Source organism: Suricata suricatta, chromosome 8 (genome assembly GCF_006229205.1).
Source record: "Suricata suricatta isolate VVHF042 chromosome 8, meerkat_22Aug2017_6uvM2_HiC, whole genome shotgun sequence".
Taxonomy (NCBI): Eukaryota; Metazoa; Chordata; class Mammalia; order Carnivora; family Herpestidae; genus Suricata; species Suricata suricatta.
Genome location: NC_043707.1, coordinates 128,302,762 through 128,324,803, shown reverse-complemented (window position 1 = coordinate 128,324,803; position 22,042 = coordinate 128,302,762). Strand labels below are relative to the sequence as shown.

Genomic DNA, 22,042 nt, shown 5'->3' with positions numbered 1-22,042 from the left:
CTGAGCCCTCTGCAAACACGGTCCCGTTTATCCTGGAGACAGCACCGCTAACCGGCTTCCCAGGGGACATAACAGGGCTGCAGGGTGAGGCTGTCAGCCACAGCCACACAGCTAGGGGGGTCGGAATTAGAACCCTGCACCTCTGACTCCAAAGCCCTTGGACTTTTCACCTGCCGCCCAGCCCTTACGGTTGGAAGTGACCTTCACCATCATCGTCCCCCATGCGGCGTGTCTGATGCACAGCAGCCGGGACATGGGCGTCTGCTTGGATGCCTCCAATGACAGGAGACTCACTCCCCTCTGCCCTGGACGGCTCATGTCCCTGCAGGAGCCCTGCTCGCAGCTGCGCTCCCCTCCGATGGGCCCCGAACCATGTCTGTGAGGGCTCCTTCCTGGGGGTGAGATTCACTTGTAACCCCAACCACTCACATTTCCTGAGCCTCCTCTGTGGCTGGCGCTGTGCAAGCACCTTCTCAGTGAGCCAGGGGCGTGTTCGCCGTACACAGGAAGAAACCGAGGCCCAGAGAGGAGGCGCCCCTTCACCAGCCCCAGAGCCCCCTCCCGTACACTCCAGGCCTGTCCGCCTCCAGGCCGGGGCACCTGCTGCTCCCTCAATCCCTCCCCCCACCACAGTGGGGATTTGCCTCTGGGACTTGTCTCTCCCACAGAAGCGGATGGGGCACCCTCAACATCAGGGTCTGAGCTTGTGTAAATTTGTGTGTTCGACAGCCACTTGAGCTAGAGCTGTCAGGCTGAGCAAATAAAAACGCAGGCCGTGTGGTTAAACGTGAATCGCAGATAAATAAGCACGCATTCTTTTAGTATAAGTATGCCCCAATCATTGCATGGGATATACTTATGCTAAAAAAAAATTGTCCAATGCAGTAGTTAAGGAGATGTTTATGCTAAACATCATTTGTCGTTTATCTGAAATTCCCGTTTGGCTTGGCACCCAGGATTTCACCTGGCATTCTTAGCAGAGTGCCTATTCTGGGTGAAGGACCCCCACCCTAGAGCCTCTAGTTCCTCGTTTTAGTGGAACTCGTAATGGCCACCCCCGTGGCTGTGAGCATGACAACGTGAGTGTCAGGTATGGAGTGCGGCCCGCACACGGCGGACAGAGAGGTGCTGCTGACACAGGGAAAGTGGAGGAAAGTAAAGTGGAGGCCGGTGGGCCCATTACCTGCGGCCTGGGACCCCCGCCTGAGAGTTCACTCTTGAGGTGCCGGGAGCAGGGAAGGAGGGAGGGGGCGGTGTCCCGGGCACGGGAAAACAATCAGCCCACCCAGAGCCACTTCCGGAGCCAGGAGAGGAAACAAAGTGGCATTGTCCTGCTGTGTGCAGTCACGTTCCATAGGGCTGTGACCTCGTCCCCATGAACGGGCCGATTCCTACCCCGCTGAGAGCAGCCATGTGACGGGGCCGCCGCAGCCCACAGCTCGAAGCCCAGCACTCAGGCCCCATGGAACAAAAGCCACCTCCTAATTGTCGTACTGCCCTGGCATTGGGGCCAGTGAGACCCACATAGCCACCCTGTCCTCCCAGCCGGGAGCTGGTTCCCAGGGCCTTGCGTTCCGTCTGTCCTGCCCTCCGCATGGTTCCCAGAGTGTGGCCACCGCGTCTGGCTGCGGGCCAGGCCCTGGCTCCCTGTGCCTTGTGTTGAGAGCTGGGCGGATCTGCCCAAATCCATGGGCAGACCAGGTGGGGAGCAGGACCCGTGAACGGACAGAGCTCTGGCTGGCTGCATGGCGGGAGCACCCCCTATGGGCTGTGCACCTCCGGGCAGGTGAATTTACCCCTCTGAGTGAAACAGGAAGAAGAGTAGTAACTGAGGACACAATCATGTCTGACACAGTCCTCCTCAGCCCAGAGCAGGTGCTCAGTCAGTAGTATGGTGGGTTCCCCACATACCTAAATCCCAGAACAGCCTGAGGAGGGTCCAGCAGGAGCCCCCCCTGTGGAGACAGAGCAGGCTGGGGGTCAGTGGGGCAGATAGAGTGACAAGAACAGTGGGCAAGGGTGGCAGAGGGACCTAAGGACAGGGCCCAAAGAGCAACCAGCGAGACCCTGGAGTCCCATCTCCTCTGACCCCACCCACGCCCAGAGCACTGGCCCCCAGCAGGAAGTTCCCGGCCAGCTTGCTGATTTCGCTGTGAGCTGGTCACCCGGGGCTGACTCTGGTCCGGCCCCAGACCCCAGCCCTGCCCTGCTGTTTCCTTGCCTGGGATGTCCTGGGCACTCATCCCTCCTGCTCCCCAGGGGCCGGGCCACCCCTAACCCCCAACTTTAGGCAGAAGCATGGGGCCTGCTCCAGATGCTGAAGTTCATGGTCTCTGCACCCACCACCGGCCGCCTTCTCTTCCCAAAGAGATCCCCCTCCTCTGAGCCCAACTCCGGTCCCTCTCTCTTCTGGTCAGTGTCAGCCAATACGTGGCACTCAGGTGACAGGCCAGGGGTGCCCCTGAGCCTAAAGGCCCCCGACCCTGGGATGTGGGGCTCACGGAAACCCCTCCTCTCTGTACCCTACTGTCCCAGCCTAGAGTGACAACGTCAGGGTGCACCTTCGAAGCCGGCAAAGGAGCAGAGGTGAGAAGTAGGAGGATGCCAGCCCTGACCCACGGTGGCTGGGCACGGCCCAGGGGTCCTTGGGTCGCATTGCAGAGGCCAAGCGCCTCCCCTCGCAGGCCAGGCCTGTGCTCTGCAGGGCCGGGTCCCACACAGCTCTGTGCCCAGCCAGGCCTTGCCCAGCCGCTCCAGGCCTCAGGGAGGCCAAAGTGGGCAAGCTGGCAGCCCTCGAGGCCCCAGGATCGGGCGGCAGACAAGGATGGGCAGGACAGGGAGCAGTGCCTGGGGCAGGGGCTGTGGAGCAGAAGAGGCAGGAATAGCTTAGAAGCAAACAGAGGAGTCACCAGAGCAAAGGGCTCAGGTGCCACCATGGGACGTGCAGACACGTGCACACATGTGCAGGCATGTCCTGGCGGAACACCCGTCCTCACGGCCACTGTGTGAGGAGGGGGTGCTCCCAAGGGCTCCTAAGCTCCGACCATCTGCAATAATAAAGTAAGGGGGCCTGTGCTGGGTCCTGGCACCTTCTGCTGCACGACTTCACTTCCTGCTCAGTCTGAGAGAGCAGAGTGGCCAGCACACGGCAGAGCTGGGCCCTCTCCGAACCCTGGCCCCCCAACCCCCATGACACCACGCTACCCACAGCCGGCGGAGGACGGAGGGCTCCAGCTCATGCAGACTTGGGAGACGCGCTCTCTGTGGCTGCACGTGCAGGCAAAGGCCCCTGGGGGAGTCTCTCCCTCGGGGACAGGAGAGAGCGAGGGTCACACCCCCAGAGTCCCGGCCCCCTCAGCATTAGCACAACCAAGGGCTTAGGAACCAACCACATCTGGGTCCTCATCAGCAGAGAGGACCTAGGCCCTCAGCCTCTCTGCACCTGTTTAGCTTCTGGAAAAGAGGTGCCACCCGCCACACGAGATGGCAATGGGGACTGAGGCCCTGCAGCAGCATCTGGGAAAGCCTGGTCCTCATCCTCTTTCGCATTCAGAGCCCGCCCTGCCCCACCCCTCTGTATCTGAGCGTCACTAAACCAGTCCTGAGGCAGAAAGAGGGTCGAGGTGGCCTAGAGAAGCTGGAGGACTCGGTCCAGGCCTCACCGCCTGCCTGCTGTCCCCCTGGTGCTCTGGGACGGCAGGGGGTGGGATGGGAGAGGAGACTGAAGGCAGGGGAGGGAGCCTCAGCCCCAGTGCAGTGGTGGGAACAGGTGGCCGGGTGGGGACAGGTAAGTGTATTTGAAGCCAGGGAGCAGAGTGAGTCTCCTCACCTGGCTGGTCCCCAGTCCCTGAGAGCGCTTGGCTGGTCCCCAGTCCCCGAGAGTGCTGGCCTGGCCCGAGCAGGAACTGCGGTCTGACCCCCCTGTGGTGGGACAAACGGCCACAGGATGCCCGTGACGAGTGGCCGGGTGAGAGGGGGAAGGGCACTGACCTGACCAGCCCGTTAGGAAACTGCACGGTGGCCGCAGTCCCTCGGCCCCGTACGGCCCCGTACGGCCCCTCCCCTGCCAGCTTCATGTTACCATTTAGCGCCCCTCGCAGGAACCCAGCTCCTATGAGGACAGACTGGACACACCGTCAAGTCCTCAGCACAGGGCCTGGAGCCAGGTGGACACAAAGGACTTGCATGGACACGTCACGCTCGGCAGCAGTTGCGTCTCTGGAGTCCCACATGCTCGGCAGCTCTTGAACCCAACTGTGACATGGGGACACCATGCAAGAATTACGAGCGGGGGACCCGGCCCCGGTTCTTGGCGAACATGACCGGGGGCGGGGGAGGGGGCCTCAGGAAGAAGGGGCCACCCAGCCTCCCATTTAGCCCCTAACCCAGAACTGAACTTGGAAAGCTGGGCGCCAGGAGAGACAGGGCATGGACTGAGGACACCAGAGGTTCTAGAACTCCCCGGAGGGAAGGGGTGGACATCCCTTCTCCAGCTTTACTGCTGGACACAGACTTCAGGGGCTTTAAAACTTGCAGCCACCATCAGGCCTTGCCAAATTTGGAATCATCTGAATTCCCCAAAGCGGGTTGCCAGTTGAGAAAGATAGGAGCCCAGGAACCAATGAGCCCAGAAAATGGCTCGAAACAGGAAGGGATGGCGCGGCTCTCTGCCTGGTGTCCGTCGCCGCTGATGTCATGGATAAGGGCCCAGGGAGGCAGGGTTCTCTCCTAGATCGGCTTCTGCTCCGGCCCAAGTTCTGGCGCAGGCACCACCTGGGCCAGTCACAGACCTGTGCGGCCACCATGCCAGCAGCCTGTCTGGGACTGTGGCAGTCACTGGCAAGACAGCCCGTGCAGCCATCAGGAGAGCTGTGACCGTGAAAACAAGGAGCTAAGGCTTTGGGGCTGGGGCCAAAATCCCCAGAGGCCTTTGCAAGAAATGCAAAAAGGGTAGAGAAAAATAAACCGGCCCCTTGCAATGCGATTTGGTGACCCCAGCTCTGCAGGCCGAGGGTAGCAGGCAGTGGCCAAGCTTGTGAAGGTGCCCTGTCCACACTCCCGCCACCCTGCAGTGTCCCCGAGAACGCGGCTCAGTCTACACTGGTGCCGACACAGCAGGCTGACACCTGGGACACAGGTGGAGTCCGACCGTTTGCAGGGGTGCCTTCCCCACGCTCCCTTCTGGCCCTGCTGCCGCAGACGAAGCTGTTCTCATCCGCCCCTGCGGGAATGTTACGTAACAGCCGTCCTGTGCTCGAGCGTGTCCCTGCAATGGCCTCTCGGGAGACCCCGGCACGTGGGAGACGAGGGGCCTGAGCGGGTGTGACCTTGCTGCGCTCTGGGTGAGAAGCACGTGTCTCCAAGACCAAGGAGCTTCATCCCCCCTCCCCACACATGCCTGAAACTCCACTGAGACATGAGTTTTGCTAAAGACAAAGGCAAAATCACGTAGACTGAGGAGGAATTCGTTAACAAGAGCGGCCACCCCCTTCCCACGTGGCAGGCGGATCGGCCCGGGCGCACCCGGCAGTGCCCTTGCCGGTAGCGATACTCCCCATTTTCCCGGTGAGGCTGCAGAGACACAAAAGGCAGAGGAGGGAGAGCCTGACTCGCCCGGCAGCCCCCGGGAAGCCCCGGCCCGGCACCCACATTGATGTGCACTCGTGCACGGGGACACACGCGCTCTCCCCTACCGGGGCCTCCAGCCGGGCTCTGACAACAGATCACCTCTCTGGAAGCCCCGAGCAGGACACTCCCCTGCCGCCTATGGCCGCCCCACCAAAGACTCTGAGGGAGGGACGTTGAAGTCTTCTAAAGGGGCCCAAGAGGACCTCCAACGGTCTGGCCTGAGGAACGAGCCACATCAGCTGGGCATCGAGACAGAGGAGGCATCTTCGGAGCAGCCATCGGCAGAGCGACCCGCAGGCGACCAGAGGAGACGGCTGATAGCAAGCTCTTCCTCCCCATGAGGCCACATCTGGCGCAGCCCAGCCAGCATCTGGGGAGAGGCCCTTGCGAGCCTTGCTGCCTCACTAGCAATGGGGCCGCTGCCCACGAACGCAGGAAAGGGGGTCTCGTGGCCCTCAAGACACCTGCCACCGCACAGTGCAGAACGGCACTCCGGCGGCGATGGGCGGGGGCAGCCCTTCCCAGGCCCTCCCTGCAGGCTGCTGGGAAGACTAGAAACACACACACTCACACCAGCAAAGAGAAAGTCAGCAAAGGGCAGCTACTCATTATTCGGGCCCTGCCCCGGGCCCTCTCCTAACAGAACCCCGAAGCAAAGTCGCTGCAAGGTCTCCGACACGCAGCTAGTGGACCCCCCAAGTGCCCTCACCCCCCTGAGCCCGCCTTCAGCCGAAGACTGCGGTCTCCGGCTACGAGTGTCTCTGGGTGCCAGCTTGGGAGCCCGAGCTCACGCTCATCAAAGGTGCTGCCCCAGCTTGCAGGCTAGCAGCTGACGAGCTCCGTTAGGAACTGACAAGAACGGCGACTCTGACTGTACGTCTTCCTGCACTCGGCCAAGGTCAGGGTCTGGCCAGGGACCCTCGGGGCGGGTTTAAGCAGCAGGCGACACCTCCCGTTTCAGTGTGTGCTCAGTCACTCGTTTATTTGTCACGATGTGCACGCGCACGTGCGGAGTCGGCCAGGACAGCGCGCGGCTCCTGGTACGCACGGGCCCTCCACGGCCTGGCTTACGGACAACTTCATAGCTAGTGCACCACACACACAAGACAAAACAGGAAGCCTAAGATCCCCAAGCCACTCCGAGAAGACATGGGGGGGAGGAATGGTGCCGCGCGTGTCGTGGGGGGCGGGGGGGGGGTGTTGATTCACACGAGGGAAGAACACGGAGGATGGAAGGCAAGCTCGCTTCAGTCTCTGCCAACTGCAGTTTCCGTGTGATGTTCAGGGGATGGAGTTCAACAGGTCCTTTAGGAAGCTCTCAGGATCAGTGATTTCTGATAACAGACCTGGAAGACAGGGGCAGGCGGGGGTTGGATTAGGCACAGGCGTGCACGGCCCACAGCCCACTGAGTCACGGCAGCCACATCGGCACAGAGAACGCCGTGTGCCCCAACGAGCTCCGACATGCTGCTCCAGGGCGCAACAGCGGTGACGGGGAGACAGTCACCCAGCAAGCCCTCTCCTTCTGGAAGAAGAATCGGTCGTGCTCCAGAACCGGGCGCCACTGTTTGTTTAAAGGCATTAGAGTGGCGGAGGCAGACCCTACGACCCCCAGGTCACCGGGCCGCTGCAGGGGAGCCTCTAGTCTGCCCAAACTCCACGCAAAGCAGAGGGGTCTCCTGGAGGAGGGGAGTCCACAGCACGAAGCCTATTCCTTAAGGGGTGGGGCCAAGGAGAAGCTAACACCAGTGCCCCCAAGGGCGGCAGGGACCGGGCAGTGCAGCGGGGCCCAGGGCTCAGCTGGGCTTCGTTCCAACCACTAGTCCCAGGGCCTCGAGCCAGCCGCCAAAGCTCGGGAGCTTGGTTTCTGCAATGTGTCCATCGATGGGGACAGTAACAAGGCCTGCCTGGGTCACTGTAGGGACTGAATGAGGCCCACGTGTGAATGTGGGAGTGCACAGAAGGGGCTCCGCGGTCCCCAAGCAGGGTGCTCACAGCTAACGGCCGAAGTCCCCTCCCCAGCATCTGCGCTAATGGGGGAAAGGCTGGCATCGATCACCCCGTGTTGGTTTTGGAAGGTGTTCTTGCCCTTGCATCTGAGTAGGGTGTGTCTGATGTTCTGAAATCTACCAGTCTGAACCAAGTAATAAAATCACGCTGTAAAAACCCAACCCCAGCGTGGAGCCACAGAGGCTCCCGCCCAGCAGGCCCCGCTCGCCGCTGCTTCGGGCCGGCACTGCTGCCACCAGCTGCAGGGGGGCTGAGGTGCCGTGAACCGAGGCGAGCACTGTCCTTCCCCTGCCGCCCCCCCTCTTGTGCTCGGACTCCTTTGTCCCCACCAACAGCCTCTGCTCACACACTCCCCTGCGTGTGGCACCAAGGACACGACTATGCGGGCCACCGGCTCCTGGGAAGGCGTGTGGCTCACACACAGCACTGAGGGTGCACATTAACAAAGATGCTGAGCAGAGCAGTGCCAACGTGCAACCGCCAGATAGTGGGGGAAGCACTGGACCAATGACGGTCTGTGACAGTGCCAGGCTTCTGCCAGGGCCACCTCAAAGCATGGCCAGACCAGAAGGCCCAGCACACGGGGACCTCCATTGGCTGGTGCAGAACTGGAAGCAGCACAGAATTCCTGGTGGGCGTCGCTAGAGACCCCTGAGGGCACAGCTCCCTGAGGACACAGACGGCAAAAACACCACTGGAGGCTTTCTCCTGATAGTGGGGTCTGGGGAGAAGGTTGTCCCTGCTACTTTACCTTTCAGGTCTCGATCTCAGGGTCAGCCCATGAGCTGAGCTCAAGAGCTGGATGCTTAACCAACTGAGCCACCATGCACCCCATATTTTTTAGAGGCTCTATCAATTATCCAGATACACCCCAAGGGAACCTCATCTAATCCTCAGCCTAAGCTACCCCACCTATGAAGCGGGGTAACCAAACACGTGCACCCACTGAGTAGGACAAGGTGTGGGACAAGGTAAGTCCCCACGTGTCCCAGCGGCCGTTGCTACTCCCAGCCGCCTGCTGTTTACGTGTCTCTCCCAGGCCGTTCGGCAGTGACCGACAGACTGGTTCTTGCTTGTGTTCCTTCTGCCGTGAAGATGAAAGGCACGCCGACCCCGCTACGACAGACGTGGGTTTTGCCACAGAAGGTCTCCGGAAGATAAAACCCGGACACTGACCAGCCACGTCGAGGAACTCCGAGAAGGTCTCCACTGGCATGAACTCCTCCTGGAAGGTCTTCAGGGCTTTGTCAGCAGCTTCGTGGATGGGCATGTCGTTGTGGCGGATGTACTCCGCGAGAGAGCAGGACCAGCCTCCCTCCGTGTTGCTAGTAGGCACCTTCTACAAGAATGGACAGGAGACAGGCCCGGGGCTGCATTACTTAATGCCTCGAGTCAGTCAGGCCTCTCGATGCCAAATAGCAGCCCTCCTGTTTACATCAAAGTTCCCCTGGAGGACAAGTTTTGCTTCCAGGAACAACAAAGTCTCGTGTCATTCTTCCTGCAGCCCCTTTATTATGCAGAGTCACCTGACCTGCAAGCTGCCAGGCGACACCGCTCCTGAACACGCCACAGCTGCATTTCCCCAGGAGAAGGGAATCTGGCCATGCTCCATTCGGGTAGTTTAAGGAATGAATGAACCCCCAAACCCTCTGACTCTCCCAAGGCAGAGAGCAGTGTCCCCACTGGAAGCGGGCTGGAGTTAAGTCACACTCACACAAGGCAATGGAATTTACCCAAACAGAGGGGGACAAGGGCAAACAGAGGGGGACACAGGAGGGGAGGTCTGCCTGGGGAAGTGAGTTTGCAGCAGGCCTGAGACCGGGGGACAGGAGCGGTCCGGGGTACAGAGGTGCGTCCCAGGCGAAAGGGTCCAAGCGAGAGTGGAATCCCTCCCACAGGAGACGCGGCTTGTTTGCCGGCAGTGGCCAGAGGGGAGCAGCCACCCGGCTGCCGAACGGGGTCCGAGCCAACCGCACAGAAATCTCACACCCCCGCAGCAGCCGGTGGAGCTTCGACGGCCTCCCTACCTTAAACATGTTGTAAATGAGATCGACGAGGGCCCAGAAGAGAAGGGAAGAGCGATAAGCAGAGTAGTCCTTCATGGCCTTGTCGGTCAGCCTGGAAAAGAAAATCAAATTGCATGTCCGTGAAGACCCTGGCGTGATCCCCACGAGGACGGAGCAGAGCACGACGGGAGCAAGCCGAGAACCCGGTCATCTGGGAACCACTCCACGCCAGCCGCCGGCCTGTCTTCTCGGCGGTGGGCAAGGACTTGTGAAGCCGGGACCCAGGGGTTTACTCGCTCCACAACGATCCACAAGCTACTCCTCCTTAGTACAGACTCTCTTCCAGACCAGGATGAATCAGGATCGGGGGAACACAAGGTGCGACATGGCAGCCGGGGGCCGCCGCCATGAAGAGATGCCAGGGAGGCCCGCACGTCCCTGCGTTCAGCCCCACACGCGCTCTCGGACTTGCCAGGTCCTCACACATGAAGGGGGAACAGAGCTCTACCTGAGCCTTGACATTCCCGCTGGGAGAATTTTCACAAATACAGCCAGCACACTGAACCAGCCAAACCCAGGGATTAGTCAAGCAGGGAGTGCGTTAAAAAGCAGTGAGCTGGTGGCAGACTGGGGCTGAGCAAGAGTGACATCCGGGATGGAGAAGCCCGGGGGTCCCAGAGCCGCCACCACAGCCCCAGTCTCTGCCCGCTTGACGATCCAGGGCAGGCCGGCAGGCCCAGGGACCGGCGGCGGGGCCCCATGGGGCGCCGCCCTCCACTCTCTCAGTGGACACTCCCAGCGGGAGGAGCAGGTCTCTAGATCACAGTGGTAAAGCCACCATGAAACATGGAGACCAGACGCCCCTCTGCTTGGGGAGCGAATGTCGGCGGAACAGGATTCAGTTTCTACCATCCAAGACCCACAAGAGGACTTGTTTGCAAACTGCCTTCGTGTCTGCAGTAAACAAAAGCTGGACGAACTCTTGTCATGGAAATTCTGTCTTAAAACACACTGGGATGGAGGCTGTTAACTCAGGGGACTAAAACTCAGTATTAAAGTACCCGTGTGTAGTGAGAATCATAAAGTGAGACCATCCCGTACGGGCCTGAAGAGGAGCAACTGCAGGGCCCGGGATGGGCCGTCCACACATGCGCTCGGCAAATTCGTGAACAGAACTAAGGCAGACAGCTCTGTTTGCTACAATGTTCTTCCCGTTCCCTGCCTGCTGCCCGCGGGACACCAGATGCGGCCCTGGCAGAAGCCTGGGAATGTCCCCGGCCTGCCGCCTTCAAGTCCTGGGCAGAGGAACCCTTCTTTCCGAACGTAAACCCGCACGAGAGGCCAACTTCCCTCGTGCAGACTCCTAGTCTTTGCATCGGCTACTGCCTCCCATCCCACTGAGGACCCAGGACAAAGCCTGCCGCCAGGGACACCGCCCCGCTGCCAGAACGACGCCCTCTGAGTGTCCCTCCCGCACAGCCTCTCCTGGGAGGTGTCCCAATACGGGGCTCACGCCCGGCACCTCCCCCACCTGTTTCAGGGGCTCCCACTCGGGCCTCCACCCCATGCCAGACGTGGTGGCTGCTGTGCTTTGGTAAGCAGGAATCGAGTGACCTGCCCAACTTAATTATTTCAGGCTAATTAGTAAAGGTGAGTAAACTGCCACAGAGAAAATGGCAACCCTTGAGAGCAGCTCACACTGGGTTTCCTGGGTGAGCCGTGAACAGGCGGGCTTTTCCTCAACTGCCTGTGACAGCAGAGAGTTGCGGTCTCCTGACTGAAAGCAAACCGGCCCCTGTGGGTTCAGATTTCACAGTGGCCACCGAGGGCCAGCACCCAGCAGGCGCCCAGCCACGGGTACAGGCTGAGCCTGGCTTACCCACGACCTGCTATCTTCCAGCTCGAACTTCTGATTGCCAGCGGCCAGTGCGGCATGAATGCTCTGGACTCTGGGAGACACGGGAAAGTGATACGTCTGAAAGGGGCCAGGGGTTGGGTAAGAACTTGAACAAGACGCGCCCCCTGTTGGTACTGGCCAGACTCAACAGCTGGGCTCTGACCTAGTCTCTCTGAGGGGGGAGGGGCCTTAGGCACCACGGGTAAACCAAGGCTGGCGGAGATAAAAGGAACCAGGTGCCCATCCAGGCACGTGGCTGTGCCCACTTGCTCCGTCATCGTCAGGGGCTTGAGAGCCTGCTCATGTGGAAATGTGTCCTCAGACCCCAGCAAGAGCAGGCAGACAAGGTCAGATCTTCTGGAAGGGAAGCAGATTTCCCTGGAGTGCCAGAAGCAGGCGGACACACCATGGCCACCAAGAGCCGAGAACAGTGCCTATGGAGTCCACGCAGCGTGTGGCGACACTGTGGTCATCTCAAAGGGCTTCTTGTTGTTTACAGCGGTTTTTCTCATCTGACCCAAATCACAGCACAAGGTCATGGGGACAAAGACACTTCCTTCCTGAAAGGTCGTTCCTGCTCTGGGACATGTCCACGCAAACAGGAAAGAAAGAAGAAAGGCTTGTGGAACTGGGGCAAACAGGGCGGGAATGTGACCAGGGAGAGAGATAATGAGCTTTTCATGATCCGAGGAGAAAATCCCCAGTGTGGCCATGAGGAAGCTTCCCAGTTTACCGCCAGGCCAGCAAGCCTGGGAAAAGCCAGTTACCTGCCAAAGCTCCCTGCTGGCCTGCATCCTCCTCAAAAGTAGCCTCACCCGGTGCCTGGCCAGCCGCTTCTCTGAAACCTGGCCCACGCCTCGCTCCACCTTTCCAGAGGCTGACCACGAGACCCAGAGGTGGCCAGGCACCTGCTGGCCACTGGGCCTGGACTCTTGGCACGACAGACTGGGAAGGGACAGGGCCGATTACCGAGTCAAACGAGCAGGCCCTCACTCAGCACACACGCTGCAAAAGCAGCTTTTACACACAATGGGGATACGTAATCTGGGCATATGGCAGCCCAGAGGACGGGACCTCCCGAGGCAGAGACTGACCTGGTGGCTCCCCCCGGAGCCACTGCCCGGGCCTGAGAGGTCACCAGCAGCCTCCGCAGGATCTCCACACGCGTGGCTCTCCACTTCTCGGGGGGCAGGATGTGGAGGGCCAGGACTGTGAAATAGTGGGGCCCGTCCACTTCAAAGGCACTCTCCACCCACTTCTCCTTGGGCTGCTCCAGAAAGCCCTGGAGATTCTTCTCCTCTCGGGAAGTTGCTCGGGTTCTGGAACAAAAGGGACACAATGAAATCAGGGGAGAAGCAGGGTACCAGCAGCAGGAAGAGAGGAGGTTTGGTCAACTTCTTGTCATCTTCTAAGCTTTTTGAATGCTTGGTTCACAGGACACGGCCACCCACTCTTAAGCAGCCCTCCTACCCTTTCCCCAAGGGCTGCTTCTTCCCTTCTAAGCCCTACTTGGTGGCACTTCCCTTACCCCCACCAACCCCTGGCTCAGCTCTGACACAATTCCAAAAACTACTGGCTCTTGAGCGCCCTGCATACAGTGGGCACATTCACAAACACTCCACCAGCAAAGTGACTGCACAACTCTGGAAAGGGACAGCTAGCACCTTCTGACCAAGGCATCTGAAGCCTAGAGAAGTGAAGTGACCTTCCCCAAGCCGGCGAGTCAGCACGTGAGGGAGCCCATGTGTGCCCAGAACCTGACTCTGCGACCCAGCCCGTGCTCTTGCCTGCTGCACGCAGTCCCCAGAGCGTGGCTGTGTGCGCGGTTCCCTGGCCGCATCCTCCGTATTTCATGGTCTCCTTATGTGTCTGTGTCCCCTCCTTCATCCCAACAGCTGCTTCCAGGCAAGCACTGTTTCCTGTTCTCCCTCCTGCCTAAACTGAGGGTATGTGGTCCCCAACTTTTCTGGCAGGCACCGCTCTGGGAGCTTGAAGGGATCATCTCACCTAATCCTGACAACAGCCCTAGGACACAGGTACCGGCTCCACGCCGGTCTCACAGAGGAGGACACGAAGGAGATGATGGATTTGCAGGGAAGGCTGGCTCCCTTGCCCACAGTCACACACTGGGGAGCGGAAGAACAGGGATTTGAACCCTGGCAGTCTCGCTGCCAAGCTGGCCCTCCGCGTTCTCGATCCGTGTGAAGGCCCTTGCCCAGCACCACAGAGCTTCGGCGAGCGCCCTGGGGCGGCACAGGGACCCCACTGGAGGCCTTCCCGACCACATACCCCTGACCCTATAATCTGGATGGTACTCTCAAGCCCAGAGCACCTGAGGCCCTGTCCTCATCCCGTGGGGGGAGAAGAAACAAAACACAGCCCCAGGAGCCCTGACAGTGAGTCGCCAGGCCTACAGACGGCACCAGCAGACGCCAGACTGTGGGAAGCAGAAGGGGGCTGAGTGCAGAGACACCCCACTTCCTTCTGCTCCTCAAGAACAGGCAAGGACGGCACAGATGGACATACACTCGACTGGACTTTCCAGAACTGGGAGCCAGAAGCTTTCTGCCTCCGCAGGACCTGCCCATCTCTGCTCCGGCTCTCGGCGTGACCTACTTGCCTGTACACACTGATGTGACCAGGCTCATACCAAGGTGAAGCGGCCAGCGGGCTGGGCAGCAGTGCCTCTTCGTGAAGCTTCCAGGTCAGCCTTTTAACTGACCAAGACACCCACGACACAGCCAACACCTGACCTGGCCCAAGGACTTGAGCCTGAGTTACCAGCACGTGGCACCCGAGAAACGCAGACATCTGCGGCCACTGGCTCTTCGGCCAGGCGGGTCACGCCGCCTCTGGAGCTGTGTCACCCCCTGGAGAGCGGGCAGCCCGCCCTGCCGCACAGCTGCCAAGGGACAAGTCTCCACAGAGCCAAGGGCTCTGTCAAAGGTCCCGCAAACACCGGCAATTAGTACTGCTCGGGCCTGCCGCGCCCCGGAGAGTGAGAACATCTGCGCTCTCGATGACGCGAGTGTCTGCCAGCCTCCACAGTCCAGCAGGTGAGGTCATGCCCGCACAGGGACCTGCCCGTGCATCTTGTTAACAACGAGGGCTGCGCGCTGCGGTCAGCCTTCTATCTCGCCAGGAAATGGGAGGGAAGGGGAAAACAACGCTGGCGAAGACAGAAGGCCAGAACGGACAAGAGACAGGCTGTCCCGTTGTCTAAGCCAGACCGGAGCTGCCTTAGGCGGGCCCTACCCAGTCTTTCAACAGCTGGCCGGCTCCCTGCCCGAAGCAGGTAGGAGACTCTTGTTGGAAAACAGGGCCCAAAAGTACAAACCTGTTCACACCAAGAGCCAAAGTACATCAAATCTTCTAATCTGCTTTTAACATCTGAGCTGGAGTGAATACCTATTCTCTACCTTAAGCGCTTCTTTAAAATTACACTTTCAGTTACCGGCCTCACTGCTCCCCGACGTACAGGCAGACGGAAGCGCAAAGGCCCCTCCTGCTGGCGCTGAGAGGATCCTCCCAGACAGCCTCTGACACCCTCAGCCCTCGGTGTGCCGGAGGTACTGCTCACTGGGGACGGAACCAGGATCCAAGTCCGGTCTCCCACTTACGAAAACAGTCCACCGTGGCCCCCGGCTGTGAAACCTTCCCCTATAACACCCTGTGTCCCCTGGACGGTGACTAAGTCCTCTGGTGGGCTGGCCCCTCCCAGTTCCTGGTCCCTCTGGGCGAAGCGTCAGTCCAAGGACACAGGTCTCAGCTGCCCACGGGGGGAGTCGGAACCGTTCTGGAAAGGAAGTCCCCTTAACTCTGCATGCCTCGGGAAGGCTGCAGATGAGCATGCGTGCTTCAGTAAGGCTACCCGAGGGGCCAGCCATCGATGGCTCTGGAACTAGCTCGGGCAGACATGGAAGTGCTGACCGCCTGCTGGGCAGAGGGGCATGGGGCGGGCCGGCTGGGTGCTGCCTGCCAGGGAGCGAGATACTGACGTGTTCAGGACGTAAAGCACAGTGTGGACGATGTACGGGATCAGGTGGATGTTGCTCTCCCGGCCGCCCCCGCCGGTGTCCGCGCTGAACGACTGCTCCATGGCGAAGCGCAGGAAGAGCAGCTTGATGTCGTGGATGTTGAGCTGGTAGGTGGGCTCCCGCTGGCCCGTGCACTCCTGGAGGTAAGTGTTGTGCCTGCGGGGAAGTGGAGCAAGCGCTGTGAGCAAAGCGAGCTCCCCAGGAAGGCCTGGTTTGGAAGGTGGAGCCCCCTCGGCACAGCCCAGCCCGGTGGCTGCAAAGGTCACGTAAGCAGACTGAGGAGGAAAGGGGACGGCCAAGGACATGACTGCGGCCCACAGGGAGACGAGAGCAGACATTTCCATTTCTGCTGTGACTGGATGTGATGCTCTCCAAGCTTTGAGAAGGCCTTGCTAGTTCTGGGGGGCCCGTTTCCTGAGAGACAAATGTCACAGAACGAATCATGGCCAGACCTACTACACTCTAGAAGAAACGGGGAAGGTATTCATTCTCACAAGGTGATCTGTCCATAAGAATTTTTTCTTTAACCTCCAAAATGAAAGGTATTTCTCTATTTAAAAAAAAAGTTTATCTTGAGAGAGTGCATGCCTGCGGAAGTGCAGGAGGGGCAGAGAGAGATGGACAGAGAATCCCAAGCAGGCTCTGCGCAGTCAGCATGGAGCCCAACGCAGGGCTCAATCCATGAACTGTGACATAATGACCTGAGCTGCAATCAAGTCAGAAGCATCCCCTACTGACCTACCCAGGTGCCCCCGAAAGATCTCCTCCTGTGTCGGTATACGCTACCATAGGCCCGGGCTCCGTCCACAGGACCTCAGGTGATTTACTCAACCTCTCTGTGCCTCAATTTCCTCAACCGGAGAATGTGTATACTAAGAGCACATGGTAAGCATTTCAATACGCTGCCCATCATGATTACTGCCAGGTACCTTTCCACCCCCAGCCTTACAACAGGACTCGGGGCGGGGCATCACTCCCCAAAGCGTCAGCAAGAGCGAGGACCTCCTCCAAGCCTTAGTGACTCTACTCTGGATTCCAGGACAAGAGAGGCTTCAAAGGAGCCCTATGTTCCCCATGCCGTTGAGCTATTTTCATCTTTTAAACCTCAGAGGTACACACTGCAGAAGATAAATCTGGGAAATTTTTACTTTGAGGACAAAGTCAGGGTGCCATGTCTTATACGCTGAGATCAACAAGGGAGAAGAGGTAGCAAATAACCAGGAACTCCACGTGGCGCACCAGACGCTGAGGGTGCAGGGCCTTGCAGCCGAGCCCCTCCTGCTCCCGTAGCCCCCCGGCCAGCACTCGGAGAAAGGGGCCCGGGTTCTCACTGATAGTCTCTGGTCTTCAGGTAAAGCTGATCGCTGATCTTCCCCCAACTCCTTGGAATGCCCTCTTTTGTACCATGCACACTGCTCAACACTCACCTTGCCAGGCAGGTGGCAAAAGCTGATTCGGGGACGTGGGGCCCCCAGACCGGAAGGAGCCCATTGCACTTCGTGTTGGCGTTCTGAAGGGCTGCGCTTTCCCACTCTTCCCGGCCGCGAGCCAGCCTGGATTGGGAGAAGAGCAGGGACAGGTGACCGCTGGCACGGATTTGGCAGCCAGGCACCTGGGCAAGTGAGGGTGGAGCAGGGCTTGCTAGCACTAGGTTGAGAAGTTAGCACGTGCGCCCGACTCCAGAGAGAATTAGCCCTTTGTGTCATAATATGGTCAATGCCAGCTTTGCTGCTTCAGGTCAGCAAGGCTGCTTTCTCCAGCCTTAGGCCAAACGCCAAGTGGATTTCCTAATTACATGGCACAAATGGCTCTTGGGCCTGGGTGGTCTGAGGGAAGACGCCTTACCCCCCACAGACGAGAGTTTCAGGGTCGGCACCCTACCCCCTCCCGGCACAGGGCCTTGGGCAAGCTGCCCAGCCCTCTGCAGTGACCCAGGCCCTACCTGACAGCAGCCAGGTGGCAGTCATAGTGGACGATGTTGAAGTGGGACACGGTGCTGTAGCCCTGCTGCTTCCGGGGCTTATTCTCCATCTCTTCCAAGGCTACCCGCTTGGTGAAGGTATAAATGCCCAGGACTTTCGTGGGCTGCAAAGACACCGTGGAAAGGAGGAGAGATGAGGCGAACGCCAAGGCGGACTCTGGGAGACGGTGAAGCAGAGGAGAGAGGAGCCTAGGGCCTCCCTTCGCACGAAGGAAGGCACTCGGGGAGGGGGTGATGGTCAGCACTTGGGTCTCTTGGTTAAGCACGTGGCTGGGGACAGTCCCAGTGTGATGAGGAATGTGGGCAACAACCAAATTACAGCAGATGCTATGGAGACAGAAAGGCTGACACGTAAGCCTAAACTGACACTCCTTTTCGCTTCATTTATCTGAAAAGGAAGAATAAGTGCCTTCCTGGTAAGTCACCTGCTGCATAAGACTCGCCAAGCAGCTCCCAGCAGCCTGGGCCACAGCAGGACCGACAGGGCTTGTGGCCCTTCAGTGGCATGGAATTACCCAGTTTACATAAAGCTCTGGGCACCAGGACTGGCATATAGAAAATCCAATGGGTGGTGGTGACAATGGTGATGATGTCGGTGGTAATGATGGGGATGATGGTGGGGGTAGTGGTGGTGTAGTGGTGGTGGTGGTGGTGGTAATGATGGGGATGATGGTGGGGGTAGTGGTGGTGTAGTGGTGGTGGTGGTGGTGGTAATGATGGTGGGGGTAGTGGTGGTGTAGTGGTGGTGGTGGTGGTGGTGGTAATGATGGGGATGATGGTGGGGGTAGTGGTGGTGATGATGATGGCAATGGCAATGGCAATGATGGTGATGGTGATGATGGTGCTGGTGGTGATGATAATGGTAGTGGCAGTGATGATGAAGACTCATGTTCAGATCAGTTTGCCTTCCTCCCTTTAGAAAGGCAGCTGGCCCTGAGACACGCCTCGACCTCGGCCCATCTGAGAATGAAAAGGCCTGCAGGAGAAGGATGCCACTGCAGCAAGGGGCCAGGCCGCGCACCAGGCTCAGGCTGAGCACTCTACCTGGAACTTGTACCCCTCCCTGCAGATGCAGCACGTGAGACCCGGCTCCTCTATTAGCTCCTCCATCTGCTTCAGGAGCGCCGTCTTGGTCACAACCTGGCCCTTCTCGTTTGTCTGTAGGGGAAACCCAAGTGACAGGTCAGAGAGGGATTTCTAACCCCCACCCCCAACCTAGCTTGGGGACACTCAGGAACAGGGCTGCCCTTCCTGACGCTAGAAGGATAATACACAGCAAGGAAACCTCTCTCGGTGGCTTCCAACGAGGGTAGAGAACCCAGATTCTTCTGCTATTCTCTTCCTCCAGGAACCCCTGAAGCAGAGGATACTATGGGCTGGAAGCCTGGCTAGCTGCCACCTGCCACCAAAAAAGCTGCCTTTCTCTGTGCCAGTGGCAATCCCAAGTCCCAGCTGCCAAGGGCTGTCGCATTAGGATTCACTTCACGGTTCCCAAGGGCGTTTTGGACTGCTGATGCCCAGACCCGCTGGTTTGGAGAAGGCTCTCCTAGGACTAGCTTCTTCCAATGCAGGGTAAGAGCACAGGCCGTCATGTCCAACAGATGTGGGTGCAAACTCTTGTCAACCTCTTATCAAGCATGAGCCTTGACCTGTTCCCTGTTTCTCGGCCTCTGCTACTTCATCCAGAAAAAGAGTAAGGTAATACCACCCTCTCGGAGTCACACGAGGCTGAAATAAAACCTTGCGAGCAGCGTGCCTAACTCAGCGAGCGCCCGGCAAGCAGTCAATCCTCCAGGAGCAGGGTGATTAGCCCCGTTCTCATGGCTTCTGAGGACTCGTTACGTCATTTAACCTCAGAGCCCCATCTGGGCGGTGGGACGATGGTCACTCCGCTGAGGGGTCGTCAGGAAGGCGCACCAGTGCCCTCCTCCTCCTCGCTAGCCTTCACCTTCGCCATCCCCCACCCGGCTCTGTCCCAAAGCATAGCTATCTCCTCCTCAACGGTGTGGACAAGAACGTGGGGACTCCCAGAGTGGCTTTACCGTCATGCCCAGGGTGCCCAGAGCCTTTTGCCTCATTGCCATGGCCATGCGCTTCTTCTCCGCACGGGTCTCCCTGCGGGCAGCATCGATCTTCTTGTTTACATCAGGGTGTTCCCGCAATGCCTCCAGCAGGTTCTCTGCCAGGGTCCCAATGCCCTCATCACTGGACACCTGCTCCAGTTTATGTAGGTTCGTGATGGAGTCCGTTCCGATCAGAACCTACCAAGTAGAGACCAGAGAAACGTATGCTTCCAATAACGTGAATACGCATGCTCTCCAGCAGCGGACAGGTTTAGAAAACTCAACAGAATGCAATCTCAGGTCATCTGTTCAGTTTCAATCAGACCTTCTGAACATGTGCTTCAAAAGATTTCGACAAACAGAGAGGGTTTGGCCCTGCCGCTGACCTCGGACCAAGCACTAGGCTTTTTGGCTCCAGTGCCCTGGCCTATACAGTGGCGGTGACGTCAGGCTTGTGGTGAAGATTAAAACTTCGTCACAGATAACTGGGTGTAAAGCGCCCAGCACCGTTAAAGAGAAAGGGGCTCGGGTAAGACGCCCCAGAGAAGCAGCACATGATGGAGCCTGGGTCATAGACTTAGTGACCACAGAGCAGGCCATGACATTCACCAGGACTGTGCTCAGGTCTTCCTCCAGAAGCCCTGTGTCCACCACACCTGGGAGCCCAGCATTTCCTCAACTCGTCTGACACGTTAGAGGCGCGACTCTGAGAGGGCGTGGGATGAGAAGACACTTTATTCAAAGAAGCCCCCGGGCTTGAGAAGGCTGCCACTCACTACACGACAACACGGCGCCATCAACGCGGGTGGGAGAACACGACACGCAGGCAGGGCCGACCCGACAAGGCTGTCCAGGGGAGCCGAGAAGGGGTAGCCCCACCCCAAGCCGCCCCCCACCCCTGCACACGTGCATTAAAGCCCATTGCTACCGTACGGGTTTAAGGACACGTGGAAAACAACAGAACCAACCTGCAAGGTGAAAGCTCAGCACTCAACCCAGATCACCTGCGGGCTCGTAAACCTGTCCTCAGAGCAGGTACGCTTCAAACGTGCACGTCAGCAAAGCAGCAGGTTGGCTCGCGTCTCATGCTCCTGGGTGCTGAGCCCACAGCGTGACCGCCCAGTCAACTACTGCACAGGCACCCGACCTCCTCACGCTGAGTGTGAGCTGTGGGCCTGTGTGTACATCTGGGTGAGGCAGCGCTTTCCGTGCCGGGGGACAGAGACCCGCCCCCCGCCGAAGGTTACACTAACCAGGCGAGCAGACGCATAACGGGAGTCCGACAGAACGCCCCCACCACACCTCACTTTAAACCTCCTGGGTTCTTTGCCTCCTTCAAGGGCACCACCACTCACCTGTCACCCAACCCAGAAACAGCAGACTTCTTAACTCGTCCAGCTTCCTCACCCACCATGGGCAAGCAATCTCCAAATCCCGTTCGCTCTGCCTCCCTAAACCACTGCCAACCCCCTCCCACTGTCCAGCTTGCACGCTTGCTCAACTGCCGTAAGTTCTTACCTGGAGTATGATAGAAGCCAACCGACCATCTCTCCTGTCACCTGCCCTCCTTCCAATCCACGGCCCAGGGCACAGCCCTCAGGAGAACATGCACAATCCTCTCTGTGGAGGATGCGCCCCGGACCCATGCTGCGTCAGGATCAGCTCCCACCCCGCCTCGCCCCCACTGTGCGCTTCCCACAGCCTTTGGCTTCTAGCCTTAGCAGGTGCCATACTTTCTTCTAAAAGCATCTTCTTGCCTCCGGCCCCTTTCACACCACACTTAGGTCACTCTTCAGTTGTCCTCATGAATGTGACTGGATCTTCCACCAGACAGTGAGTTCCCAGAAACACAGGCTATGACCACCTTGGTCACCAATGTCGCCTCAGCTCAGCATAGCACAGGTAAACAACAGATGCTTTAAAAATGTGTTGCTAGGAAGAGAATGGCCTCAAGTGTGAAGGCCAAGTTCCTAACTAGAAGAAACCTTGGTCTAAAGGCAGTAATTTGACTTCGTAACCACAAGAAGCCTGGAAATCACCGGACCGTAGCTTGGCCACATCACAGCCCCACTCCTGGACTCATCCACGTATAAAATACACTTTCTAGGAACACAGAAACCAGTATGTGTGAGGACTCCTTTGTAAGAAAATGACCCCCACAAAAATGTGCTAATTACAGCCCTCTCCACTGAACTGAACCAAAGTCTGAAACGAGAGAGACGGGGAAGGATCTCTCCTGCCACCCAGCTACCCAACTTCGGGGACTAAATGAGAGCGTGGAATCACATTCAATGCAGAACACTGTACACTGGAAAAAAAACACAACACCCAGCCCTGAGGACTCTCAAAACTCAACATTAAAAAAATCCAGTGAGAAAATGGGCAAAAGGTATGAGTAGACAGGCCACGGACGACACGTG

The 22,042-nt window shown here is 58.7% G+C and overlaps 1 protein-coding gene across 6 annotated transcripts in view; it reads right to left on the bottom strand.

The window, feature by feature from the left end:
• Positions 1-6,583: 6,583 nt before the first annotated feature.
• Positions 6,584-22,042, bottom strand: part of UBR4 (ubiquitin protein ligase E3 component n-recognin 4) — a 124,175-nt gene continuing 108,716 nt past the window's right edge. For all 6 annotated transcript variants that reach the window (XM_029949740.1, XM_029949743.1, XM_029949741.1 and 3 more), the window contains 9 exons: positions 19,602-19,820; positions 18,604-18,717; positions 17,521-17,663; positions 17,006-17,131; positions 15,540-15,734; positions 12,636-12,860; positions 9,666-9,756; positions 8,815-8,977; positions 6,584-6,974 (listed from right to left, as the gene is read on the bottom strand). In XM_029949740.1, coding sequence (XP_029805600.1) covers positions 6,910-6,974; positions 8,815-8,977; positions 9,666-9,756; positions 12,636-12,860; positions 15,540-15,734; positions 17,006-17,131; positions 17,521-17,663; positions 18,604-18,717; positions 19,602-19,820 — 1,341 coding nt within the window. In that variant the 3' untranslated portion in view covers positions 6,584-6,909. The remainder of the gene's footprint in view (positions 6,975-8,814; positions 8,978-9,665; positions 9,757-12,635; positions 12,861-15,539; positions 15,735-17,005; positions 17,132-17,520; positions 17,664-18,603; positions 18,718-19,601; positions 19,821-22,042) is intronic.